At 37.0% G+C, this 24,150-nt stretch overlaps 1 protein-coding gene across 1 annotated transcript; it reads right to left on the bottom strand.

Moving 5' to 3' along the window:
- Window positions 1-300: 300 nt before the first annotated feature.
- Window positions 301-23,826, bottom strand: LOC149904075 (ecto-NOX disulfide-thiol exchanger 1-like). Its single transcript, XM_090107825.1, has 10 exons — window positions 23,640-23,826; window positions 23,429-23,563; window positions 22,678-23,297; window positions 22,255-22,482; window positions 21,943-22,126; window positions 20,740-20,846; window positions 20,019-20,141; window positions 19,790-19,936; window positions 19,126-19,263; window positions 301-576 (listed from the first exon to the last, which is right to left on the bottom strand). Exons 1-10 carry the CDS (start codon window positions 23,644-23,646, stop codon window positions 394-396), a joined length of 1,872 nt encoding a protein of 623 aa, XP_089963951.1. The 5' UTR covers window positions 23,647-23,826; the 3' UTR covers window positions 301-393.
- Between the last annotated feature and the right edge of the window lie 324 nt (window positions 23,827-24,150).

The following is a 24,150-nucleotide window of genomic DNA, read 5'->3' as shown; positions in this document are numbered from 1 at the left end:
AATATAGCAAAATGCAAAAAATAAAACGTCTATTTTGATGTCGAAAGTATTACTGTGTCTACTCCTACCCATTACTAAACTTGTCCTTACAATTTGTCTATAAATAATGACTGAATACTTAGAACACACTTAAAATAATTCAGATTATTTAGTTAAATAAAAAGTTAAAGGAAAATGGTTTTTACTTTTTACTTCTTAACTTCAACTAAGTCAGATTCCATTAGCCCTTCCCCCGTATAAGTAGCCAAATAAGTGCAAGATAAAAAGGATAAGTATAAGAATATAAATAAAAAACCAAAATACAGTCACGATATTTATTCCAATAACCTAAATTGATCGGCATCTTAAAGCTAAACATGATATTAAAGACGTCTTTTCTCGATAATCGATATATTAATCCTCAAAAGCTACAAACTTCCATCTATGTTCGATATTCGCGCCAACCCCGCTTGTAGTTTTTTGGAAAACTTCCACAAACTTCTGAAGAACATTGTGTATCGTCGCTTGAGATATTTGCGGGAACATCGCTCGTACGTACGATACTACGTAGTCTAGACTCGCGCCTTGTGGATGTACCTGAAGGAATTTTGTTCAAAATAATTAGTAAAATGAAACTATTTAGCCTTGGTAATTATTAAATGTAATGTTTATTTTTGATATTTATTTTGCCAATAACTACAATAGAAAAATATAGTTCGATTCGATTATATGTATAGTTGTTATAATTTTAAAAGATGAGCGACAAGGAAAAAATCTAAAGACGAGAATTAATACAATTTTTGTGCCTTGGCTATATGCACAAAAAATTGCCTTCTGAAGATAAGCACAAAAAGAAATAATTTTTTTTTTTTTTATTTTTTTTTTACATACATAGATTCCTTACAGCTATTTGTATTACAATATTTATAATTAACTTTAACAAAACAATACGCCAATAAAAAGGAATACCAATAATAAGACAATTAATGTGACAGTAGTTTAACATTAATTATAACAATGACAAAGTGGAAAAAATTAATATATATATTTTTTTTTTTTGGACATGGTATACAAAAAAGAGGAAAACGTACCCATTATAGAATGTTTGGTATGGATGTGTGAGTGTGTGTAGTGTATAATGGTGTAGTGTGGTGAGATTGTGTATGGTAAACTAAGAAATTATTGAATTGGTGATGTCTGTTACTGCTTTTTTAAAACTGTTACGGGAGAGATGAAATATGTCAACACTTGAAAATTTCTTGTTGTAAATATCAGGTAGACGGAAGAGTGTAGAATTTTGCAGGTGTTTGGTTGAAGTGAGGGGAACCTTTAATAGTTGGCAATGCCTTGTTCGTAATGACGGTGCTTGTAGTGATATATTACCGAGAATATTTGGACAGTCCAGTCTATTACGCATTATGTCGTAAAGCAGCATCATGTCGATAATATCTCTCCGTTGTTCGAGTGTATTGATCCTTTGGAGAGAGCATCCTTCAAGGTAATTAGCACAAGAGGTCTTCGATATAAAATTAAGTTTCCTAATAAATATTTTTTGAATATTTTCCAAGCGGTCAATATAACAGCGATAAGAGGGACGCCAGATCGGACTCGCAAATTCTAGTACGCTTCGCACATACGAAAAATACAGCACTTTTAAACATAAGATATCTGTGAATGCATCACAAGTCCGAAGTATGAAACCTAAATTTTTGTACGCTTTTTGTATAATAAATTCAACATGATCGTTATGCGTAAGTTTAATGTCATGAATAACACCCAAGTCTCTAACCTGTGTTGTTCTTTCGAGTGATACATTGTTTAGCTTGTAATTGAAATTAATGACACCCTTTTTTTTCCGGGTAAAAGTAATTAATTGGCATTTGTTTATATTAATAGATATTTTATTAGTTTTGTAATAGTTGTGTGTACAGTCGATCGAGATCGCCTTGCAGCTTAATACAGTCTTCTAGACTGTTGATTTTTTTGTAAAGTTTTTTATCGTCTGCAAATACAAGGAACTTGGAATCAAGAAAACAATCAGATAAATCGTAAAGAAATACGTTATATAATAAGGGGCCGAGATGCGAACCCTGCGGTACACCGGATGTTACTCTAATAAAGTTTGATCGGAATCCACCGATAACTGTAGCTTGATGACGATTCTTTATGTATGATTCAATCCATCTAAGGAGGTTTCCTCTGATACCGATGGCATAAAGTTTCGTCAACAATATATTATGGTCGACCCGATCGAATGCCTTCTCGAAATCAGTATAGATGACGTCGACTTGAGACTTGTCATCTAAATCTATATTGATAGAATGAGTAAATTCAAGAAGGTTGAATGTAACGCTACGTGATTTAATGAAACCATGATGATTATGAGGGATACATTTTAATGCTAAATAATATATGTTATCATAAGCGATACGTTCCAAAATTTTACCTAATACATTAAGAATAGATATACCTCTGTAATTTGTTATGTCCAATTTTGATTTACTTTTATGAATTGGAACTATTTGTGCTTCCTTCCATCGACTCGGAAAGATACCATCTGAGAAAGAACGTTTAAAAAGTATTAGCAAAGGAGTCATCAAACCAGTTGCACATTTCTTTATGAAAATTGAAGGTATTCCATCCGTACCAGCGCCTTTCTGTGGATCTAACTGTTTCAACAGTTTTTGAAGAAGTTTCTCATTGACTTCAATGTAATTGAGATTATCGGAGATATCGGCCTCCTTAGAAAAAATAGGGGTGGACTGATCAGATTGCTGAAATACGCTTTCAAAGAATTCGTTAAAAGAATTACAGATGTCTTGACCATTAGTCAATAAGCAGCCTTTATAAGACATGTTTTGGGGAATGCCGTGATTAGAGCGTTTGTTTTTAACATAAGTCCAGAATTCTTTAGGTGACGTTTTAATACTACTTTGACAACGGGATATATATTTATCATAACATTCTGACTGTAACTTTTTAACTCGGGTTCTTAGCAAAGAAAAGGAACTATAGTCGCGAGGATTTTTAAAGCGTTTCCATTTTGCATGTATTTTAGATTTTTCCTTAATTAAATTTATAAGTGCAGGTGTATACCATTTAGGATACCTGTAACGTGATGAAAGCTTTACAGTTGGTACATACGATTCAATAATAGAATAAACAATATCATAAAATTTATCGACGGCATCATTAACAGAACCCGAGTGCAAGAGACTATGCCAGTCAATGGTTTTCAGCTTACAGTTTATATTATCATAATCGCCCTTAAAGTACTTTTTTATAACTTGGCCTTTAGTTTGAAGTGGTTTTATATATAAATCTTTAATAACAAATTCTAAAGGGCTATGATATTGATCAACATTTACGAGGGGTCCATGACAGATATTACAATATAAATGTATATTTGATAACAGAAGGTCCAAGATATTACCACAGCTATTTTGATATAAATTATATTGTTTTAAACCTAATAAATTAAATGTACCTAATAAGTTTAAGGCAGAATCTGAAAGTTCTGTATTACATTGTTTTGTACAATTAAAACTAAAGTCTCTGTACCAACTAATAAATGGAAGATTAAAGTCACCGGTTACCAAAAATTTGTCGTTTAACGTTTTACTATGAAATATTTTCAAAGAATTATCAAAATCTCTAAGTAGCTGTGGAGCGTCAGAGTTAGGTGGAATATAAACACCTATAATATGTAGGTCGCTGCTGTTATAGCGAGACTTGACATTAAAAGAAGATTTAGGAATTGTAAGCCATACACTCTCAAGTTGTGGGCAGTTTATATTGTGACAAAATGCCGCAAGAATTTTTTTAACGCATATCAACACACCTCCGCCCCTTTTTTTGTGCTTACGGTCAAACCTAAATACATCATAGTTGTTATTGCATATTTCAGAATCCAGAATACCGTCACAAAGCCAACTTTCAGTAATGATTATTATGTCGTAACTACTGCTTTCAATGTTTTTATATAGTGAATGTAATTTTGTGCGCAAACCGCGGGCATTTTGATAATAAATGTTTAGTGTATTTAAGCCTTCCATTGTACTAAATTGTGAAGTGGATAAAATGATTGTTGATGATGTAAATTTAGATCTTGAGTCACGGTTGCACAAAATATTATAATATAAAACAATTCGTATCTTTTAACTATAAAATTGAAATGAACAATTATCGGATCATTATTACGTTTCTTATAAGCAAAAAAGTTGTAGTTTTGCGGGTACTTTGTAATATTAACGCAGTAAGCATAGATGTTTAGAGATACTAAACCTTTGGTATTCTGGAGTAATTTATTAAATACTAGCTGTTGCCCGCGACTTCGTCCGCGATTCGGTCGTTTTTCGTCATTCGTCGTTTAAAAAAAATACGTGACACTTTATTTTTGAATGTTCTTAATTGTCTCTTATAAAATTTAACTACATTAAAATTGAATACTCTGATAAGAAAATCTTAAAATCATCGAAAATCATAGACATCGAATATCTGAGGAAAACATGAATGAATGTGATTTAAATTCTACATTTCTTAGTAATTAAAATAATAATCTAAATTAAATGTAGATTAACAGTTTGAGCGCACCATTATAGAATATGTACCTAAGTAATAAATTACGTTAGTTTACATAGTAACTTTACTAAAAACACGATGACTTTCTTTCGCGCTCGGTACCACAAACTAAACATGTTTGTGGTACGTGGCCCGCGTCACTTTACCCCACACGAGTTCCCCTCCGTTGCTATGCGAAAATACATTCGTCGCCCTACTGTAGGAAAAATTGTAATACTGCGGCCTGGGCGTTATAACACCCTCAGGGAATTCCTGAGTGCTGATAGACTTCCGTCTATCGGCATTTATACCAATTTTATATTAATATCACCATCTTGAGGAAAAGCTTCTAATATCGATTTAAAACGCATATATACGGATTAACCTGATGAATTAACATGTTCTAAAATTGTGAAATGAGTTCAGTTTTAAATTCGAGAAATATTGATTTCTTGTATTCGATTATTCGTCGTAGTCGAATACAAAATATATTTAAAGAAACTTAGGTTGGCCTTCAGGCAAAAGGGATCCTATCAAATGATAAACTTGACCTTGTATCTTAAAAGTAAGAATGAAAGGAGCATCTGATAATTGTTGAGCACCAAAGGATCATTTAAAACGCAATACTATAAGAGCTAATATTGTCTAAGAACTGTTTAGATTGCACATGTTCCTCTAAAACTTAAAAGTAGTGATTTCAAAGGTTCCGGCGTATCTTCAAACGAAAGCCGACTCCTTACTCCACTTTAAAGCATTACAAAAAGAACATACTACGTTAATATCGCCTATACAGAAGATGATCTGTAATCGATTGTGAGGTTATAAGCAAACCCACTTTTATATTATTTTGTCGGACCACACCACCGAATTTGTAGATTGATCTTCTATGTTTACCTCTAAGTCATTAAGACTATGTCGAAATCTGTCTGCAATAAGACGGGCCTCTCGCTATTCGTCCGTTTAAAGAGACCAATAGTTTCAATTCTTAATCTTTCATTAAACAAACTTATTAATCGTTCTTGTCTCAAATAATGGTAATATTCGCGTCCCTACTCTAGTCATTGCTTATGTTCATGTTCATCTTCGAGAGATCGAATAATATTATGGTGCACCCTATTATTTGTCAAACGGTCTTCATATTGAGTAAAAGTTTCAGAATTCTCGAGATAAAATATGACGATCGTGATCAGCTGTGAGACGTAATTCCCTCTCAGTGAGGGTTTCGGTCTCACGGGATAGTACAATATGCCATTTGCGATCAGCTGTGAGACGTTATATATACCCTCAGTGAAGGTTTCGGTCTCACAGGATAGTACATGCCGTTCGCGGTCAGCTGTGAGCCGCAATTCTCGTTGTGAAGCGGTTTCAGGTTCGGCATAACACATGTTGTTTTCGGTCAATAGTAAGCCTCTTATCTCTAACGATCCTTGAGAACTCTTATTTCTCATTTTCTTAACTTTGCTCGAATTTCGATATATAAAGATTTTTTAGGTGGCACTGATGCGGGTGAATAAAAATTAAAACGGACTAAGAGTGTTATAATCTCAATCATCATCATCAATACATATAATAAAATTGTGGAAAAGTGATGTCTGTACAATTAAAATATTATGTAGAAAAAAATTAGCAGGTGTTATTATTATCGAGAAATCGAGAGAAACCATTTTTTTCTCTTAAAAGCTCCCCCCCTCCCACTTCCCGAACTCCGATTGACCGTAATTTATTTTTCCTTACATTTTTATCATATCTTTTTCTAATGGGTTTCATCCTACTGCGATTTTTTTTTTGTTTCAAAAATTATCTACCCTGGTGTATAGGTAAATTTTCCACATAAAATGTCCTTTAAATTATGTCGTATTATATTTTTAACCCCCGACGCAAAAAGACTGGTGTTATGTGTTTGACCGCTATGTATTTCTGTGTGTGTGTGTGTGTCTGTCTATGGCACCGTAGCTGGCTAACAGGTAAACCGAATTAGATGCGGTTTTTTTTTGATAGGCAGAATATTTTCCGACGCTGGTTCTTAGATAAAGTGTATCAAAATTGGTTCATCCACTTATTATACCTACATAGGGGTAAAAGTGGGAATGAAAAAAATGAAAGTTATAATTTATTTTTAAAGATCGTCGGGAAGTTTATGAAATTATTTATTCCTTTTTCTATACACTTTTCTTCGTCTAAACGGTTTAGTTACGTGCTCTCTCTCTCTTCAGCCTTTAGTTACGTGCGTGAGACAGGAAAGATCTAATTTGGATTTGTTTCTGGATTTGATAAAAACTGAGTATCGATTAAGCTGATCAGTGGCTACTGGCTACACCATAGATTATTAAAAACATCCGTTTAAGAAAGGAAGGAAATAGAATTTGCTCCTCTCCCCCCCCTGGTTCCTAAAAAATAATATGACATAATTTAAAAGAAATTTTACGTAGAATTAGTTAGGCATTTCTTTTTTGATTTTCGATATTATATACTAATCATAATTTTTAATTACAATATGTAGTAACTATTTGGTATAGGTTAGGCATTTCATTTCTTGATTTTCTTTAATAATTTGGTACGTAAGTTTTTTAGCTCAGTTTAGTAAGAAATTTTAATAACAATTCTTTTAATTATTTATGGTAGTACAACAGTACAGTATGGTTGTACGTATTTACTCAATAATTGTATGTTAAGTAGTAATTCAGCATGGGCATAGCCACGGTGGGGCTGGGTGGGGCGCTTACCCTGGCTTTGATCTGGTAGGTACTAATTGTGAAGGGGAGTGGGCGTGGGCGTGGGATTGGGACTGAACGTGGCATATGGCGTGGGAGTGCGAGTGGGCGCGGGAGTGGGAGCATGAAAATAAAAATGATTTTTTATTGTTGCCCCACCCTGAGCCCATGGTCATAGGTCCCATAGTCACTATTCCACGCGAACGAAGTCGCGGGGACAGCTAGTAGACAAATATAATCAGAAAGCTTTGAACTCCTAAGCTCAACCATAAAAGATAGACATTTTTGATGTCGGGAGATATTTTTTATATAATATGGAGAACATTTCTTTCATACTTGATTTCTGTGTAGCTTTAACCATTAAGATACACGCATTAAGAACGCACACGCGACGAAAGCTTAAAAATGGAGTTGCTGCTCTGCTCACGAATATGAAAAATAATTGTACCAAGTTTCGTTTAAATCCGTCGAGTAGTTTTTGTTTCTATAACGGTTATACAGACAGACAGACGGACAAACATTTTTGACGTCGATGTCGATCTCTAATCACCTCGTGATAGTTATTTAGGAAATATATTTCATGTGCAGAATTGACCTCTACAGATTTAATATAAATAGGTATACATATATTTAGATTCCAATTTCCATGTAACGTTAAATTCGACTATATAATAACTAACAGACAACGCAGGTTACTCTCGTTTCCGTAAGTTGAGGCGGCTACATATTCGGTCCTAATAACATGACTTTTTGTGAACGAAACGACAGCGCGGTTTAATGCGATGGCAACACCATCAGAAAAAAGGAAATATTTTTAACTTTGAAAAAATATTATGATTTACACTATTAATACTATTTTAACATTAACACAAAATATAAGACTGTGAGTATGTAAAAATAAATCCAGCTAGTTTCACATCACACTTATGTTTATAATTAGGTATACGACATGAAAATATATTAATTACCAGATAAATACTGAACAAAAGTATTAACAGTCAAAGTATATTTTTACTAACAACATGTAAATGATGAAGGAATAATAATTATCAACGAACTAACCTTTTTGTATTAGAGTCCCGCCTCGTGATCGAATTATTAAAACACGAAGATTTTTAAAAATGTAACCAATGAACACAATCAATATTAGATTAACTGTAATGGTGTCTAGTTTGACTTAAAATAATATACATCTACCCTCACTTTTAAAAATGTAGTATATTCACACGAATTATATAAGCGCACCTTATAGGGAAGGGAAGATTTATTATGGGTTAAAGAGTTAAATAAATAAATAACATAATTATATTTAAATTATTAATTTTTAACATTGTGTTCAGTAGTGTTAACATGTAAATTGATTTGATTTTTACGAAATCTCATAGATGGCGCTGAATCAAATTTGTCTTTATAGTACAAAGATTCATTAAACAGTTTCTCTGCCCAAATTACGTAAATGACGTAGTTTTTATAGTGTAAAGCTAGATAATAGCATGGCTTACTCAAAAACAACATTTAAACATGAGTCTTTAGATTGTACGCTGTCGTAGTACACGGAATACGTAAGAAAAGTAAAGGTTCACAGCTCCTCCCCCGGAGGTGATAGCATGATAATATGTTTAAAAAAACCTCACACGACCTGTTAGTAATATTCATGCAAAATTTGAAGTCAATCTATGCAGTACTTTTCGAGATTAGCTCGGACAAACATACAGACAAACAGACAAACAGACAAACAGACAAACAGACAAAAATTCTAAAAACTATATTTTTGGCTTCTATATCGATTATAGATCATGGATTATGTATTCTTTTAAAAAAATATTCAATGTACAGTTTTGACTTTCCTACGATTTTATTATATGTATAGATAATGAAAATTTTAAAATTAAAGCAAACAAAAATTATGGATGAAGTTTTGAAGTGTAATATTGTAGTGTTATTTAGATGATTATAATTTAAATATGTATGGGTACGTCTTACCAATATAACAAGTTTTTGAAACCATAATAGTGAATAATATGTAACTATTAAAGCGACCCTAAAAAATCCAACAAGTTTTCTTCCGATGTAATTGCTTTTGGTGGTGATTTTGCGTTACGGCGCATGTTAATAGTGCAGTTCTTCACCCAAACAAATTTAATGTTACGTTCCTTTGCGCGCAGTTTGCAATTATTTAAGAGAATTTATTTATTTAGTGGTAGTCGAGCACGCTTCGGCAGGAATTGGGCCAGCTCGCACCGGGGAAGGTACCACACCCCCACAGAAAACCGGCGTGAAATAGTAGCTACTACTGTGTTTCGTACGGTGAGTGGGGGGGCCGGAGGCCCGTATCCCCTCCTTATCCCTCTCCCTATCCTTCCCACTCCTCTCCTTTCTTCCCATCAAAATTCCCTTCTTTATCCCTCCCATCCCTATAATTCCACCCCATCCCTACCCCCTTCAAACAAACAATATGGCAGCGGGATTAAATATAGAACTACCCCAGGAGGGTACTAGCATCACCGATGCTGGAGAATCCCTCTCTGAGTGTTATCGCTCAGGCTGCCCCGCGTACTCTGGGGGGGGCAAAATTCCGCTTTTCAATACAGCCACAGGCATAAAAGGTAAGCCTTTATCGGCGACCCCTTCCACATTACTATCTGTGGACTTTTGCAACATTAGGGGACTTCATTCAAATCTAAATTCCGTTCATCAACATCTCGAGACGGCTAAGCCGGCTTTACTCTTTTTGACGGAAACGCAGATCTCCTCTCCTGCTGATACATCTTACTTAAACTACCCGGGCTACACGCTGGAACATTTATTCTTACCGCGTGCCGGAGTTTGCGTCTACGCTCGAGAGGATATCTGTTGCCGTCGCCTTGGCATTCTTGGAGGCAACCTGTCTATACTATGGCTTCGCGTAGACTGCGGCGATCACCCCCGTATTTACGCATGCCTTTACAGGAGTCATAGCGGAAATGCCGAAACCGATCGCCTCACCGAGCACATGCAAGATACGATCGATGATATACTGCAAAAGATTCCCTCCGCCGAAATATGTTATATCGCTGTTGTATGTAATATTAATTATTATAATGTGGGTACTTGGATATACTTTATAAAAATGTAATGTCACTTGTTCATTATAATAAAGAGTTAAACACAACATGGTGTCAGGTGTGAAAATAATTGCAAATTAAGTGAATAATTAGTATATACAAATGAGATATTGTTCATTAAAAAAGTTAATAAGTATTTGTGAACATGGCAAAGAGTGATAAAGATTTAAGTTGCATCAATAATGCGATACAACAGCCAGCGGCAATGTTAAGTCATGGCAATATGGCGGAGAATTGGCGAGATTGGAAGAAATGTTTTGATTGGTATTTAATTGCATCTGGAAGAGAAAATGCCCCTGGACGTGAGAAGTGTGCTTTATTTTTACATTCAATTGGTAAATGTGGACGTGAAATATATGAAGAACTCGATTTTCAAAGTAGTGAGATTAACAAATATGACGTATTATGTTTGAAGTTTCAAGAACGTTTAGACCCGAAGAAGAATATTAATTACGAGCGTCATTTGTTTTTCGAGTGTTATCAAAACGCAGATGAATCTTTCGAATGTTATTTTGCACGTTTAAAAATACAAAGTAAAGTGTGTTCATTTGGGCAACTAAGAGATAGCCTCATTTTAACGCAGTTAATACGAGGAATACGAGATGCACAGTTAAGGGAGCGTCTTTTAAGAAAAAAGGATTTGGAATTGAATGACGCAGAATCGTGGTGTCGAGCGGCGGAGGCTGCGTGTCATCAAGCGGGCCGAGTCGACGCGCCCGCGCCGCCTGCTAATAAAATTGTAATTGATACACAAATTCCGGGAAGTTCATCGAGTTGTATGAATGAAGTGAGGAGTGCGCGTTCAATGGTCGGTCGTGACGTCGAGGTGGAGGCGGTGAGTTCGCGCGGCGCGCGAGCGAGGGCGAGCGGCGGCTGGCACGGGCCCGCCTGGCCGGCGCGGCCGCAGCGCGCGCTTGCCGCGCCGCAGCATCAAGGTCATCAGGTGCGGCGTACGCGTCCGAAGTGCGCCTATTGTGATCGTATGCATCAATATAATAAGTGTCCCGCTTTTAACGTAAGTTGTTATAGATGTGATAAACGTGGACATTTTGCAAAGTGTTGTAGGTATAGTGCGGTATCGTTACGCGAAGTGAATCGTTCGACCCCGCCGTCAGAGGGTTCAGGTGAGGAATATATAATAAACGGTATTGAAATAAACACGATAGACGGACACGCTTGGTTCGATTATGTTTATGTAAATGGCAAAGCGGTGATGTTTAAGTTAGATAGTGGAGCCGATGTTTGTGTAATGTCATTGTCTAGCTATTTATCCTCAGGATTTAGTAAAAGAGATTTATTGAAAACTAATGTAATTCTTAAAGAGGTGAGTAAAAATAAATTAAGTGTTATTGGTTACTTTATGGCCTCGATTACATATAAGTCTTTAAAAATACATGAAAAAATATTTGTTTTAAATCTAAATTGCAGTAACTTGTTATCGAGAGATGCTTGTGTCAAATTAAATATGATTATGAGAATTAATGAGATAAAAAATTGTAATATAGACTTTTTCGTGCAATATAAATCTGTGTTTGAAGGAATAGGAGAATTACCAGGTTTTCATAGAATTATTGTAGACGAGAGGGTTCCTCCCGTAGTACGGAGTGCAAGAAAAATACCTATTAAATTAAGACCTAAGTTAAAGGAGGAGCTCAATCGCTTACAACAGCTTAACATTATAATGCCTGTTAGTGAACCCACCGATTGGGTGTCAAATATAGTATTAGTGGAAAAACCGGATGGTAAATTACGCATATGTTTAGACCCTAAGTTTTTAAATGAGGCAATTAAAAGATGTCATTTTCAATTGCCTACGCTTGATGAAATAATTGCAAATTTGTCTGGAGCTAATTATTTTTCCGTTTTGGACGCTAGTAAAGGATTTTATATGTTAAAATTGGATTATGATAGTTCTAAGCTATGTACTTTTGCAACACCTTTCGGGAGATATAGATTTTTACGATTGCCTTTCGGAATTAGTAGTGCGTGTGAGGTTTTTCATAGTGTAATGCATAGATTGTTTGCATGTGAAGGCGTTGAAACGTACGTCGACGATGTGTTGGTGTACGGTAAGACAAAAGAGGAGCATGACGAGCGGTTACATAAGGTGCTGCAGTGTGCTGTGGCAAATGGGGTAAGGTTCAACCGGGATAAATGTAAATTTGGGGTGAGAGAAGTTAAATTCCTAGGGCATATTTTTAATTCAAATGGGATTAAGCCGGATCCAGATAGAATTCGTGTAATAAGAGACATGAGTATACCTGTAAACAGAAAAGAGTTAGAGAGGTTTTTAGGGATGTCCAATTATGTATCTCGATTTATTCCTAATTATGCTAAATTAGTGGAACCGTTGAGATCATTACTAAAAAATAATGTACAATTCGATTGGCACGAAATACATACTAAAGCTTATAATAAAATTAAAACGTCCTTAATGAATGCGCCTTCTTTGAGATTTTATGATCCAAATAAACAAGTTACCGTCTCCGTCGATGCGAGTGCGTTCGGTCTCGGAGCGTGTTTGCTGCAAGAGGGGCGGCCCGTGGCGTTCGCGGCGCGCGCTTTAACACCTGCCGAGAGTCGCTGGGCGCAAATAGAGAAGGAGATGTTGGCGATAGTATATGGGTGTTCGAAATTCCATCAATTTGTTTATGGACATACTAACGTTATAGTGGAAAGCGATCACAAACCTTTAGAATCTATTTTCAAAAAACCACTGAATGATATACCTATTAGGTTGCAAAGACTGTTATTAAAATTACAACGATATTCGTTAAATGTATGTTATGTTCCAGGCAAACTCATGTTTATAGCGGACACATTGTCGAGAACTAAATTAGATAATTTACATAGTACTGAAGATAAAATTCAAAAGGATGTGGAAGGACATGTGAATCTTATTATTCAAAATACCGGTTTCAGTGATGAAAAACTGAAGTTAGTGGAGAATGAGACTAGGAAGGATGTGGGGCTCTGCAAAGCGATGGATTATTATAAAACTGGTTGGCCTCACACGAAGGCGTTGTTAGATGGAAGCGCGAAGGTGTATTGGGATATAAGAGATGAATTTCACGTTATTAAAAATATAGCGTTCAAAAATCACAGAGTAATTATACCAACGAGTCTTAGAAAAGAAATGATTAATAGAATTCACGAGGGCCATCTAGGTATCGATAAGTGTAAAAACCGAGCTCGCGACGTGATGTGGTGGCCGGGCATGTCGGCGGACATCGAGCGGGCCGTGCGGCGCTGCGGCGTGTGCGCACAGCACCGCGCCGAGCAGCCGCGCGAGCCGCTGCTGCCGCACCCGCAACCGGACACTCCGTGGGAAGTGCTAGCCGCTGACATTTTTCAGATTAAAAATAAATATTTCATTTTGGTCGTAGACTACTATTCGAAATACGTGGAGGTCGCTTCATTGAGAGATATTACCTCCGGTTCGGTAATTAAACAGTTAAAGGATATGTTTTCTCGTCACGGTATCCCGAAGCGGTTAATTTCGGACAACGGTCTGCAGTTTACATCTGGGGAGTTTAAGAATTTCAGTGAGGCTTGGGGATTTCGACATGTAACGAGTTCGCCTTATTATCCCCGATCTAATGGTTTAGCCGAACGTAACGTACAAACTGTTAAAAAATTATTAATTAAAGCCGAACAGGACGGCACAGATCCGTATCTAGCTTTATTAAATTTTAGAAATACGCCTATATCAGGAGAGATTTATTCATCGGCTCAGCTTTTGATGGGTAGGCGTTTAAATACTAGGCTACCTGTTTGTTCGAATCTTTTAAGACCGAAACTTCCTTCCAGAGGGAAAGTAGCAATAAAACGTGCAGAAAAAACTAAAAAATCGAGCTCGTTCTACAATCAGCATACGCGAAAATTAAAGCCGTTAAATAACAATGATTTTGTACGTATTCGTGATGGGCAGGGAATGAGTCACAGCCGCTGGGTGCCGGCGCGCGTGGAGGGTCCGGCCGCGGAGCCGCGATCGTACTGGGTGCGCACGCCGGACGGCGCACGGTATAGGAGGAATAGGCAGCAAATTATTAAGACTGGCGTCGATCAGAACGAGCCTGTTTTAAATAAAAGTAAGAAACCTGATTATAGGCGTCCTATCGGCGATTATGATGATTTTGATGAAAGTTATGTCCAAAATAACAAGATTAATTCTTCTCCTACTGAGGTGTCGCAAAATACAAAATTTTATTGTACTCGTTCTGGAAGAGTAGTGCGTCCTCCAGACAGATTTCTTTATTAACTATATATGTAATTAATGTTTTAGTTTAATATGTAACAATAAAAAAAAAAAAAAAAAAAAAAAAATAGTATCGGATGATGTAGTATAGGAATATGTGTATATCGAATGTTCTACTATTGTTTGGCTTTTGTGTTAAAGTATTTATAGGTTAAGTGCGAGTAATGTGTTAAATTTATGATTGAATGGCTATCATTAAATTTTGTTTAATGTTACTAGCTGAGATGATTTATAATTAATGTCTATAGAATATCATCATACATGATGTTATGTTTTGCACTAATGGATAGATATAGATTATTGCAAACTAATTGATTGTTTAGCTAAACTTACTGTAATGAATGTACTCTATTGCTTAAGTGTATATATAAGGTTCATTGTAAAATTAGTATCGTTCGTCAGCAAATTATTTTATTATCCTTGTGTTATATCTTATTGAAAGGGGAAGATGTTGTATGTAATATTAATTATTATAATGTGGGTACTTGGATATACTTTATAAAAATGTAATGTCACTTGTTCATTATAATAAAGAGTTAAACACAACAGTGGTCCTCGGCGATTTCAATGCCCACCATTCCGATTGGTTAAGATCAAGAACCACAGATCATGCGGGTAGAACTTTTCATAGCTTTGCGTTGTCCTACGGCCTATCTCAGCTTGTATCTGTACCCACGAGGATTCCCGACGTGGAGGACCAAACACCATCTCTTTTAGACCTTTTACTCACCTCTCATCCAGACGACTACCATGTCTCAGTTGAAGCTCCACTTGGGTCGTCCGATCACTGCCTGGTGCGGTGCACCGTGCCTGTCGTAAACAAATCTCGGTCAAGACCTGCAAGTTTCCGTCGTGTCTGGCATTATAGATCTGCAGATTGGGACGGCATGCGTACATTCTTTGCGTCTTACCCATGGTGTCAGATTTGCTTTGTGTCCGAGGATGTTGACACTTGCGCTGACTCTGTCGCTGATGTGGTCACACAGGGTATGGAACTATATATTCCTTACTCTGTGGTACCCGTTGGCGGCAGGTCTCAGCCCTGGTTTGGGCAGCCCTGTAAAACGGCATCCCGTTTTAAACAGGAATGTTTTCAGGCCTGGGCAGAAGCCACAGCAAAAAAGGACCATAACGCAAAGGATCTAAAAAAAAGGTTTAATGCTGCCTCCCGACAATACAAGAAGAGCATTCAAAAGGCCAAGGCAGAGTTCATCAAGAGAACTGGCGAGAGATTAGCACGCTACCCTTCAGGTACACGTGCCTTTTGGTCACTTGCCAAAGCTATCCAAGGGAACTTTTGCAAATCATCCTTCCCATCTTTACGTAGGGATGACGACACCCTGGCCCACACCGCAAACGAGAAAGCCGATACGTTGGCCTCACTCTTTGCGTCGAATTCGACTTTGGATGATAAAGGAAAAGCACCACCTACCATCCCATACTGCAGCAGCAAGATGGCTGACGTGAAGTTCACGCAACGTGCTGTGCGTAGAGCCCTTCTATCACTTGACATTCATAAGTCGAATGGGCCAGACGGAATCCCTGCAATAGTTCTGAAAACCTGTGCTCCAGAACTGGCTCCAGTTCTTACGCGTTTGTTTCGATGCTCGTACAACTCCAGTATAGTCCCAAGCACTTGGAAAACCGCCCTGGTACACCCTATACCCAAGAAAGGTACGCGCTCAGACCCCAAAAACTATAGGCCGATCGCGGTTACCTCCTTGCTCTCAAAAGTGATGGAATCCATCATAAATTCCCAGGTGTTACAGTATCTAGAGGATCACCAGTTGTTAAGTGACCATCAGTACGGTTTCCGTCACAGTCGTTCGGCTGGTGATCTTCTGGTTTATCTGACCCATCGATGGGCATCTGCAATTGAGAGTAAGGGGGAAGCCATGGCAGTTAGTTTAGACGTGGCCAAAGCTTTCGACCGGGTGTGGCACAAGGGGCTCCTCTCCAAACTGCCTTCATACGGACTCCCTGAGAGACTTTGCACATGGATCGCCAGCTTTCTCAAGGCACGAAGCATTAAGGTCGTTGTCGACGGATCATGCTCAGAGTCCTTGCCTGTGAATGCTGGTGTTCCACAGGGCTGCGTGCTGTCGCCTACGCTATTCCTTTTACATATCAATGATATGTTACAAATACGTGACATACATTGTTATGCCGACGATAGCACGGGCGACGCCGCATATACCGGTCTTGCAAATCTCTCTCAGGAGCAAGTGGACGAGCATCGAAAGAAACTTGTGTCTAAAATTGAGAAATCCCTTGAAGAAGTCTCAATATGGGGCCAAAACAATCTTGTACAGTTTAACCCCTCAAAGACACAAGTTTGCGCATTTTCAGCTAAGAAGAAGCCTTTTGCAGTGCTCCCTAAGTTCCAGAATACTCCGCTCAAAGCCACGCCTAGCATCGGAATTCTCGGTGTCGACATTGCGAGTGACGTACAATTTCGCGGTCATTTGGAAGACAAGGCTAAATTAGCCTCAAAGAATCTCGGGGTGCTCGCAAAAGCGAGACAGTACTTCACGCCAGCTCATCGCCTGCTACTTTACAAGGCACAAGTTCGGCCACACATGGAGTACTGTTCTCACTTGTGGGCTGGAGCACCCGAGTATCAATTACTTCCCTTTGACCGCCTTCAGCGTCGTGCCTGCCGCATTGTCGACCTTCCTGAGCTAACCGATCGGCTCGATCCATTGGCTTTGAGGCGTGATGTTGCGTCTCTATGCGTATTTTATCGCATTTACAACGGAGAGTGTTCTGAGGAACTATTTGCACTGATACCACCTGCACAATTCCATCACCGCACCGCTCGGCACAAACAAAAATATCATCGTCACCATCTCGATGCATGGCATTCGTCAACTGTGCGTTTTGCACGGCATTTCCTGCTTAGAACCACACTCTTGTGGAACAAACTACCACCTTCCGTGTTCCCCAACCAATATGACATGGGAACCTTCAAGAAAAAAGCCTACACCCACCTTAAAAGCCTTCTTCCACCTCAAAACCGGCAATACGTTCCCTAATGTTGTGAACTGTCATGGGCGGCGACTATCACCTACCATCAAGTGGGTCGCCTGCTCCATTGCCGGGGTTGCAATAAAAAAAAAAAAAAAAAAAAAAAAAAAGAGAATTTTATTGGCAATTGTGAGGTGTTCGTTGACAAAAATCTTCATCGAATTCTCAGTGAAGCCAAGGTCGCATGAAGTAAGACCATTTTGTTTGTTATGTTTCCTGAAATTGGCTAATAGGTCATCCTTACATCTTCGGTCTTTGAGTTTGGCAATAATTTTCTTAGGTTGGCCTGGTTTTTGACGAATAGAATGTACTCTTGTGATAAACTCGATATCGTCTTTACCTAGATTAGAGCCAAGTATAGTTGATAGACGAAGAAGTAAATCGATTAAATTTTCGTTAGATTTTTCAGGAACGCCGACAACTTCTATATTTAGAAAACGCGTTTTCTGTTGTGAACGTTGGTGTTCAGTAGTTATGACCGATACTTTTTTTTCCAAATTAGATATAATGGTGTCTTTTTTTGCAATATCAGAATGAATGGTCTGGATTTGATTACCCAAGCTGGCAATCTGAGCTTTAGATCTTTTTAATTCATCCTTTAAGGATTCCACAACGCTCAATTTTTGGTCGATATCGGCCAATCGGGTGTAAACTTCTTCAATAACATTCGCATTAAACTTAGATGTTAAATCATTTAATTCAAGCCGTAACTGTTCAACATGCCCTGGCAAGGATGTTAGGGGTGCGAGCATCTCTTCAATTCTAGTTAATTGTACACGATAGGGCGTAGTATCATCCTGTGAGGTACAGTTTTTGGAAGTCATGCCTACTTGAAGCGGGCTCTTTCTACATTCTGGGCACATCCAGGATGATTGTCTATTTCCGAGCCTTCGCCAACCTACCTCCGTTAAGCTCACACAGTAATAGTGGTAAGTAACTTGGCACAGTGAGCATATCGCACCGTCTAAAACATTTTCATCACAACGTTTACATATTATGTTATCCATGCCGAAGGTTTGTAGTCCCGGCAAGCGCTCGCAGCGACGATGACGTATTATAGATAAGAACACGACGACAGTACACTTTGGAATATGGAATGTTATGAACGATTGTTATAATTCACAACAGCTGATAGTTTTAATAAGTGGTTATCACTAAAATGGGATGTTTTTAACAAGTGTTTGTGAGATAATTATATTTAAAACTTGGTAAGAACAAAGGGAACAACGTACTTGTCACAGTGAGTTTGACAATATTATCAAAAATTTGTGAAATAAAAAAATCAATTATTTTGGAATACACTTATAACCTACTAGTGGTTCGCCCCAGCTTCGCCCGTGGTACCTACATGTTTAAACTATCATATCTCTCAAGTTGGATCGAACTGCACATGGTGTGCGAATTTTATTATAATCGGTTAAGTGGTTTAGGAGTCCATTGAGGACAAACATTGTGACACGAGATTTATATATATTAAGATATATACCTGCAAAAACGCCGACATAACACCAATAAGTTTCGCTTCACCGCACACTGCATCGACATCAGGTTTGACTTTAGCCTCAACATCTTCAGGTAGCGGCGGCGGAGGAGGCGGCTTTACCACCGGCGATGGTAACGGTGGCTGCAACAATGTAGTCAATTTATTGATATTATTAAAGTGAAACTTTTATTACATCGTCTCAAACTTTTTTGTCTGTGTAGCGCATGTCGCGTGACGGTCGGCTGCCGAGTAGGTATAAAGCAGTGTTCGGAGTCATTATCGTACAAATACGAGATTTTGTGCCTAAGATTCACTTTTACCGTGGTTTCATAAAACCACACAACATTTTTTTCATATGTTTCTTTAAAAAAATATATATTTCGCAATTAAATGTCTGTCTGTCTGTAAAAAGAATTTCTTAATACATATTTCATTTTTAGATAGTTATAGTCATAACATATGAAGACACAAGGTCAGGGAATATAATTTGTAACTAATGGCAAATTCTAAGTTTTAAACATGCCTTGCCTTGCCTTGATTAAACGGTGAAAACTGAAACATTTCCATAGAGAAAAAACTTAAAACAATTTATTTTAAATGGCTTATGAGTTATGATACCAAAATATTACATGAAGTGCTACAAATGAACTATTATAGAAATAATTACATTTTTCTCAGCAAAGGTTCCCTTCAAGGCTTGTCTCGCAATAAATTGAGCTTTAAATTTCTCCATTTCTTTTTGTGCATCAGCTTTTATCACATCTACTTCATTTTTGTATGCTTCTAGTTGGAACTGCAGACTTTCGTTTTCTTTCTGTAAAAGATTAGTACCTATTTAAAATATAGGTTTAAAAAAAAAATTAAAATTAAGGTATTATGCAGAACTGAAACAGTACCTTAAGTTGCTGTATTTCTTCATTGTTAATGTCAGGATATAAACTTCTGTTTGAACATCCGTTGTATTCATTTTCTTCTCCATAGAATTTTTCATTAAACTCCTCTTTAAGAGCATGAAATTCCTAAAAAAATAACTTTTGTAATATTTGCCATGCACATTGTCAAACCAGCTTAATATGCTAACTTTTTGCTACATAATAGCAAGAGTTAAGGCATAAAAGCAGGCAGGTGTTCATGTAAATGTCAGTATGCAGTTATAATTTTTGTTGAGTAAAAAATAAAACAATTTTCGTTGTCAATATAAAAGGGATTTTAAATTTCCAAAGCTCAAAATAAAAATGGTAAAACTATCTGATATGAAAAAAGATAACGAAATTTGGAAAGAAGTTTACAGATATAAAAGATTAAATAGTAACTAATTTGCTAAAGGATGCCCTCTAAAAGGGCATATTAATATGAATAAATATCAAATAAATATTTTCGTCTGCTGTATACTTTTCTTGAACCATTTCCAGTAAACTTACCGTCCATCCTCTCGGGTAAAAAACTTTACAATAAATATCGCTTTCAATTTTGATGATTATGTACACATTAAACTTGATAAAGTTACATGTCTCATGCACAAATACGGAACATAATGAATGATAAGTGTCAAATTGTACCACATATGTGAATAAAAACACAACGTGTCCGAACCTCGTATCGTATCGGCCAACATACCTGTGTCATTTTTTGCCATGTCTCGATGTTTTTACGCTGTGGTTTCGTGAAATGGTCCCACACGCGCTGGTGAGTGGCCGCGTTAAACACTTTCGCCACCTGTTCGACTGAGGTTCACAAAAACATGTTAGCAGCATTGTAGCACGCCCGAGAAACGTACCGTGGCGAACGCGACCGGCGGCCCAGACTCGGCGTCCACTTTGCTCACAAACACCGCCTCTACCACTACCTACACGCCTACTCGCCTACTCGCCTACTGCACTGTCTCACTGATGCCCGTGGACCCAATGGCGCCGACACAGAGCAATGTGTCCGAGACATAGCTCACCGCACCAAAAGACAACCATTTTTTGAATTATTCAAATTACCAAAACTAAATGCAAATAACTATTGTTTATCATGAAATACGTGTTAAACATTGATTTAATGATAAAAACATGAACTGGAATTTCAAAGGCTTAAATACATATATTTTATTTTTGCAAGTTGTTATCTTTTGGTATGGTTAACTGTGATCTGAGATAGTCCTCAAATAGTCTGACATGCTACATAAATTAATTTGACACAATTTATTCATGTCAAAGCAGCAATAACTTACACATTATATTGTCGTAAACCATTTTCATAGTAACATGTTGAGAGCATTAACGCTGGCTTGAAGGTGTCAGCATATGAGAGGTTTAGAGTTAAAGTAGTTTTTGTAATACAGATTTGAGATCTTACAACATAGGGCAGATAAGATTATTAACTTCATTTTCAGAAAATGATGTTTGGATATTCTTGCCTATTTTACAATATAAGAGTTATGCTAAATGTAACATTGGTTCTAACCCACCATAATAGTTATTTATTTTAAAAATTTTTTTATGTAAATATTGATTGACCAATATTGCTTACACAAATTGAATAACTCTTATATATCATAATGCACTTCATTTTTAACTCATTGAGAGACTTGAGCAGTTTCATGTGAATATTTAATTTAATGTCACTTTAAAACATTACTGTTCTCACCAAGTATTACACAAAACAGATGACATAAAATTATATATTCACAAATCCCATTGGTTCTTACCTTTCCATTAATTTTATCACTGTTGACTGTAAAATATCATTATAAAATTGGGAGGAGACGGACTGAGTTCATTGACCATTGGGTAAAGAGAGAGACAAAATATGTAACTGCAATAGATAAAGACTTACGTTGTTCGATGACAAGTTGTATATGATTCTTAACCCTTTCTTTACATTCAGTAAGTTCTTCTTCGGCTTGCATTTTCTCATTGAAGAGCCGACGAATATGCGAATTCGTAGCTTGCAACATTGAGTAGAACTGGTTTGAATTTTTCTTGGAGCATTCACCGCGTTCCAGCCAGGAGACTAGTGTCTGCAAAATTACGTTTGAAAATTGAAATGCTTACACAATAAAAAAATGAAAGTTTAGTTATTGATTGTTAATTGATTGATTTTCTAGAATGAATATCCGTTACAATAAAAGTTAAAACTAAATCTTACAGGTAAAGTTGCAGAAAACTGTTCTTCACTTTTAATTTTCTCTGCCAATTGCACTATAGCTGCATTTGAAAATGGTTGAATCCTCAGTGGCGACGGTGATCGAGGGTAGTTTATAGAATGACTATTAGCAATTGCCTCTTGTTGTGCCGTCAGCTGCTGCATTTGCTGCTGCTGCATCCTCAGAGCCTGACGCTGACGTCTTTCATATTCATTCTGATCATCTCGACTCTAAAATAATTCAAAATTTACAATGAATACATGAAACAACACTTGAATTTGAATAATAAGATAACATTAGATTACATTACAAAATTTAATGATAAGAAAAAAATTAATAACAATCAATGTTGTTCCAAAGTTTTACAGCAAACTAGAAACAATGTTGTAAAATTGTTACTTAAAAAGACTGCAAATAATTCTTACCAATGCATAATCAACATGCAGCCACCCATTTGTCGCGTGAGAATCATCATCATCTTCCTTGTCATCTTTATCTTTACTCAATAACTTGATGCGATAACCAGATATCACCATTGCTGCATCCACACAACTTTCTCTATCAAAACGAATGTGGCAAAAGTTTTTCTTTGACAAACGCAATATCTGGATTCTACCATAGCGTTCAAATATATCCCTAACTGTACTTTCGCGTATTTTATCAGGCAGCCCACCAACAAAGATTGTTCTGCACCCAGGAGGTCGACCTCTCTTAGGTGGTTGAGGAGCACCAGGCTCGGGTGGTGTTAACTTGCAATGCTTGAGTGTAATTTCTTTCTTTTCCTGCATAGCTTCCGGACCCATATTAGGATACATGGCCATCATTGTGGGATCCATCATGACTCCGCTCATCATGCTCATATCCATATTTGCGGCTGTGTTACTAATAGCTGGTGTTGCCATAGCCTGCATATCCATAGTTTGTTGGGGCATCATTTCCATTCCTGCATTTGTCATCATTTCCATTCCGGTAGTGGGCATCATGCCACCCGCCATCATGGCATTAGGCATCATCATATTGAACATTCCACCCATCATCATGTTACCTACAGTAAAATACCAATAGATAAGGATTAATTGAGATGATAATGATTATTATTATACATTTCATGTCATTATAGAAAAAATATTTTTTTTTCAATAAGCAAATGGAATGATTAGTAAGAATTACTAGTACCTTGGGTATACATATTTGGCATCATCATGGGATTCATAACGTTCGACATATCTACATTTTTTGCATCTTGATTACTATCTTTGGTGCGACCATTATGATTTATCCTATTAGGTGACCGTGATCTATCTCTTCTACCTGGAAGGATAAAATATAAAGAAAAAAATTGGTACAGTTGTAAATCGAAATCATTTTAACAAATATTTTTACTCACCTGACATTATTTATAATAGGTATATTAAGAATAAGTTTCCACAATTAAACTGTAAACAGGAAACGTATCACGTTTTACTATGTAATTCTAGATAATGATCTAATTATTATATCAACAGACAGCGGCGAAAAACAGTTTTGATCACAGAATTGTGACAACAATGAAAATTGAAAGCACAATGAATGAATGAAAGCCAAAGATCACAAAGATGCCAAGGTAATCTATGGTCGCACCCTGCCGGTTGCCCCGCACCACAGATCTAGCCCCGCACACTTGCACAGATGTCAGAAATTTTAAAAGGCTGTGTTAAAAGGAAGGTTACATTTTTTAGCCCTAAGGGCGTTTGTCCACTACAAGGAATTTTACGGTCCGGCATTCCGATTTTTTACGGTCCGGTATGGCACGCAATTAATCTAAATACTAGCTTGTGCACTATACGTAATTTTACTGTCCGACATTTTACTTTTCCCTATTCCGGATGGTTTTTTTGAGTTTACGAGTCGCTGTAGGT

Source organism: Colias eurytheme, chromosome 12, assembly GCF_061535395.1.
Source record: "Colias eurytheme isolate Ceu_HAF_F1 chromosome 12, ilColEury1 Martin Lab GWU primary, whole genome shotgun sequence".
In the NCBI taxonomy this organism is placed as follows: Eukaryota; Metazoa; Arthropoda; class Insecta; order Lepidoptera; family Pieridae; genus Colias; species Colias eurytheme.
This window is presented reverse-complemented; position numbering and strand designations above follow the sequence as displayed.

Bases quoted from the DNA above. Each gene is read 5' to 3' on its own strand.
- LOC149904075 (XM_090107825.1), bottom strand. The intron at 22,127-22,254 runs GTAAGATTTAGT...GTAATTTTGCAG, and splicing joins AGTTTTCTGCAACTTTACCT to ACACTAGTCTCCTGGCTGGA. The intron at 19,264-19,789 runs GTAATTATTTCT...ACATTGTTGCAG, and splicing joins GAACCTTTGCTGAGAAAAAT to CCACCGTTACCATCGCCGGT.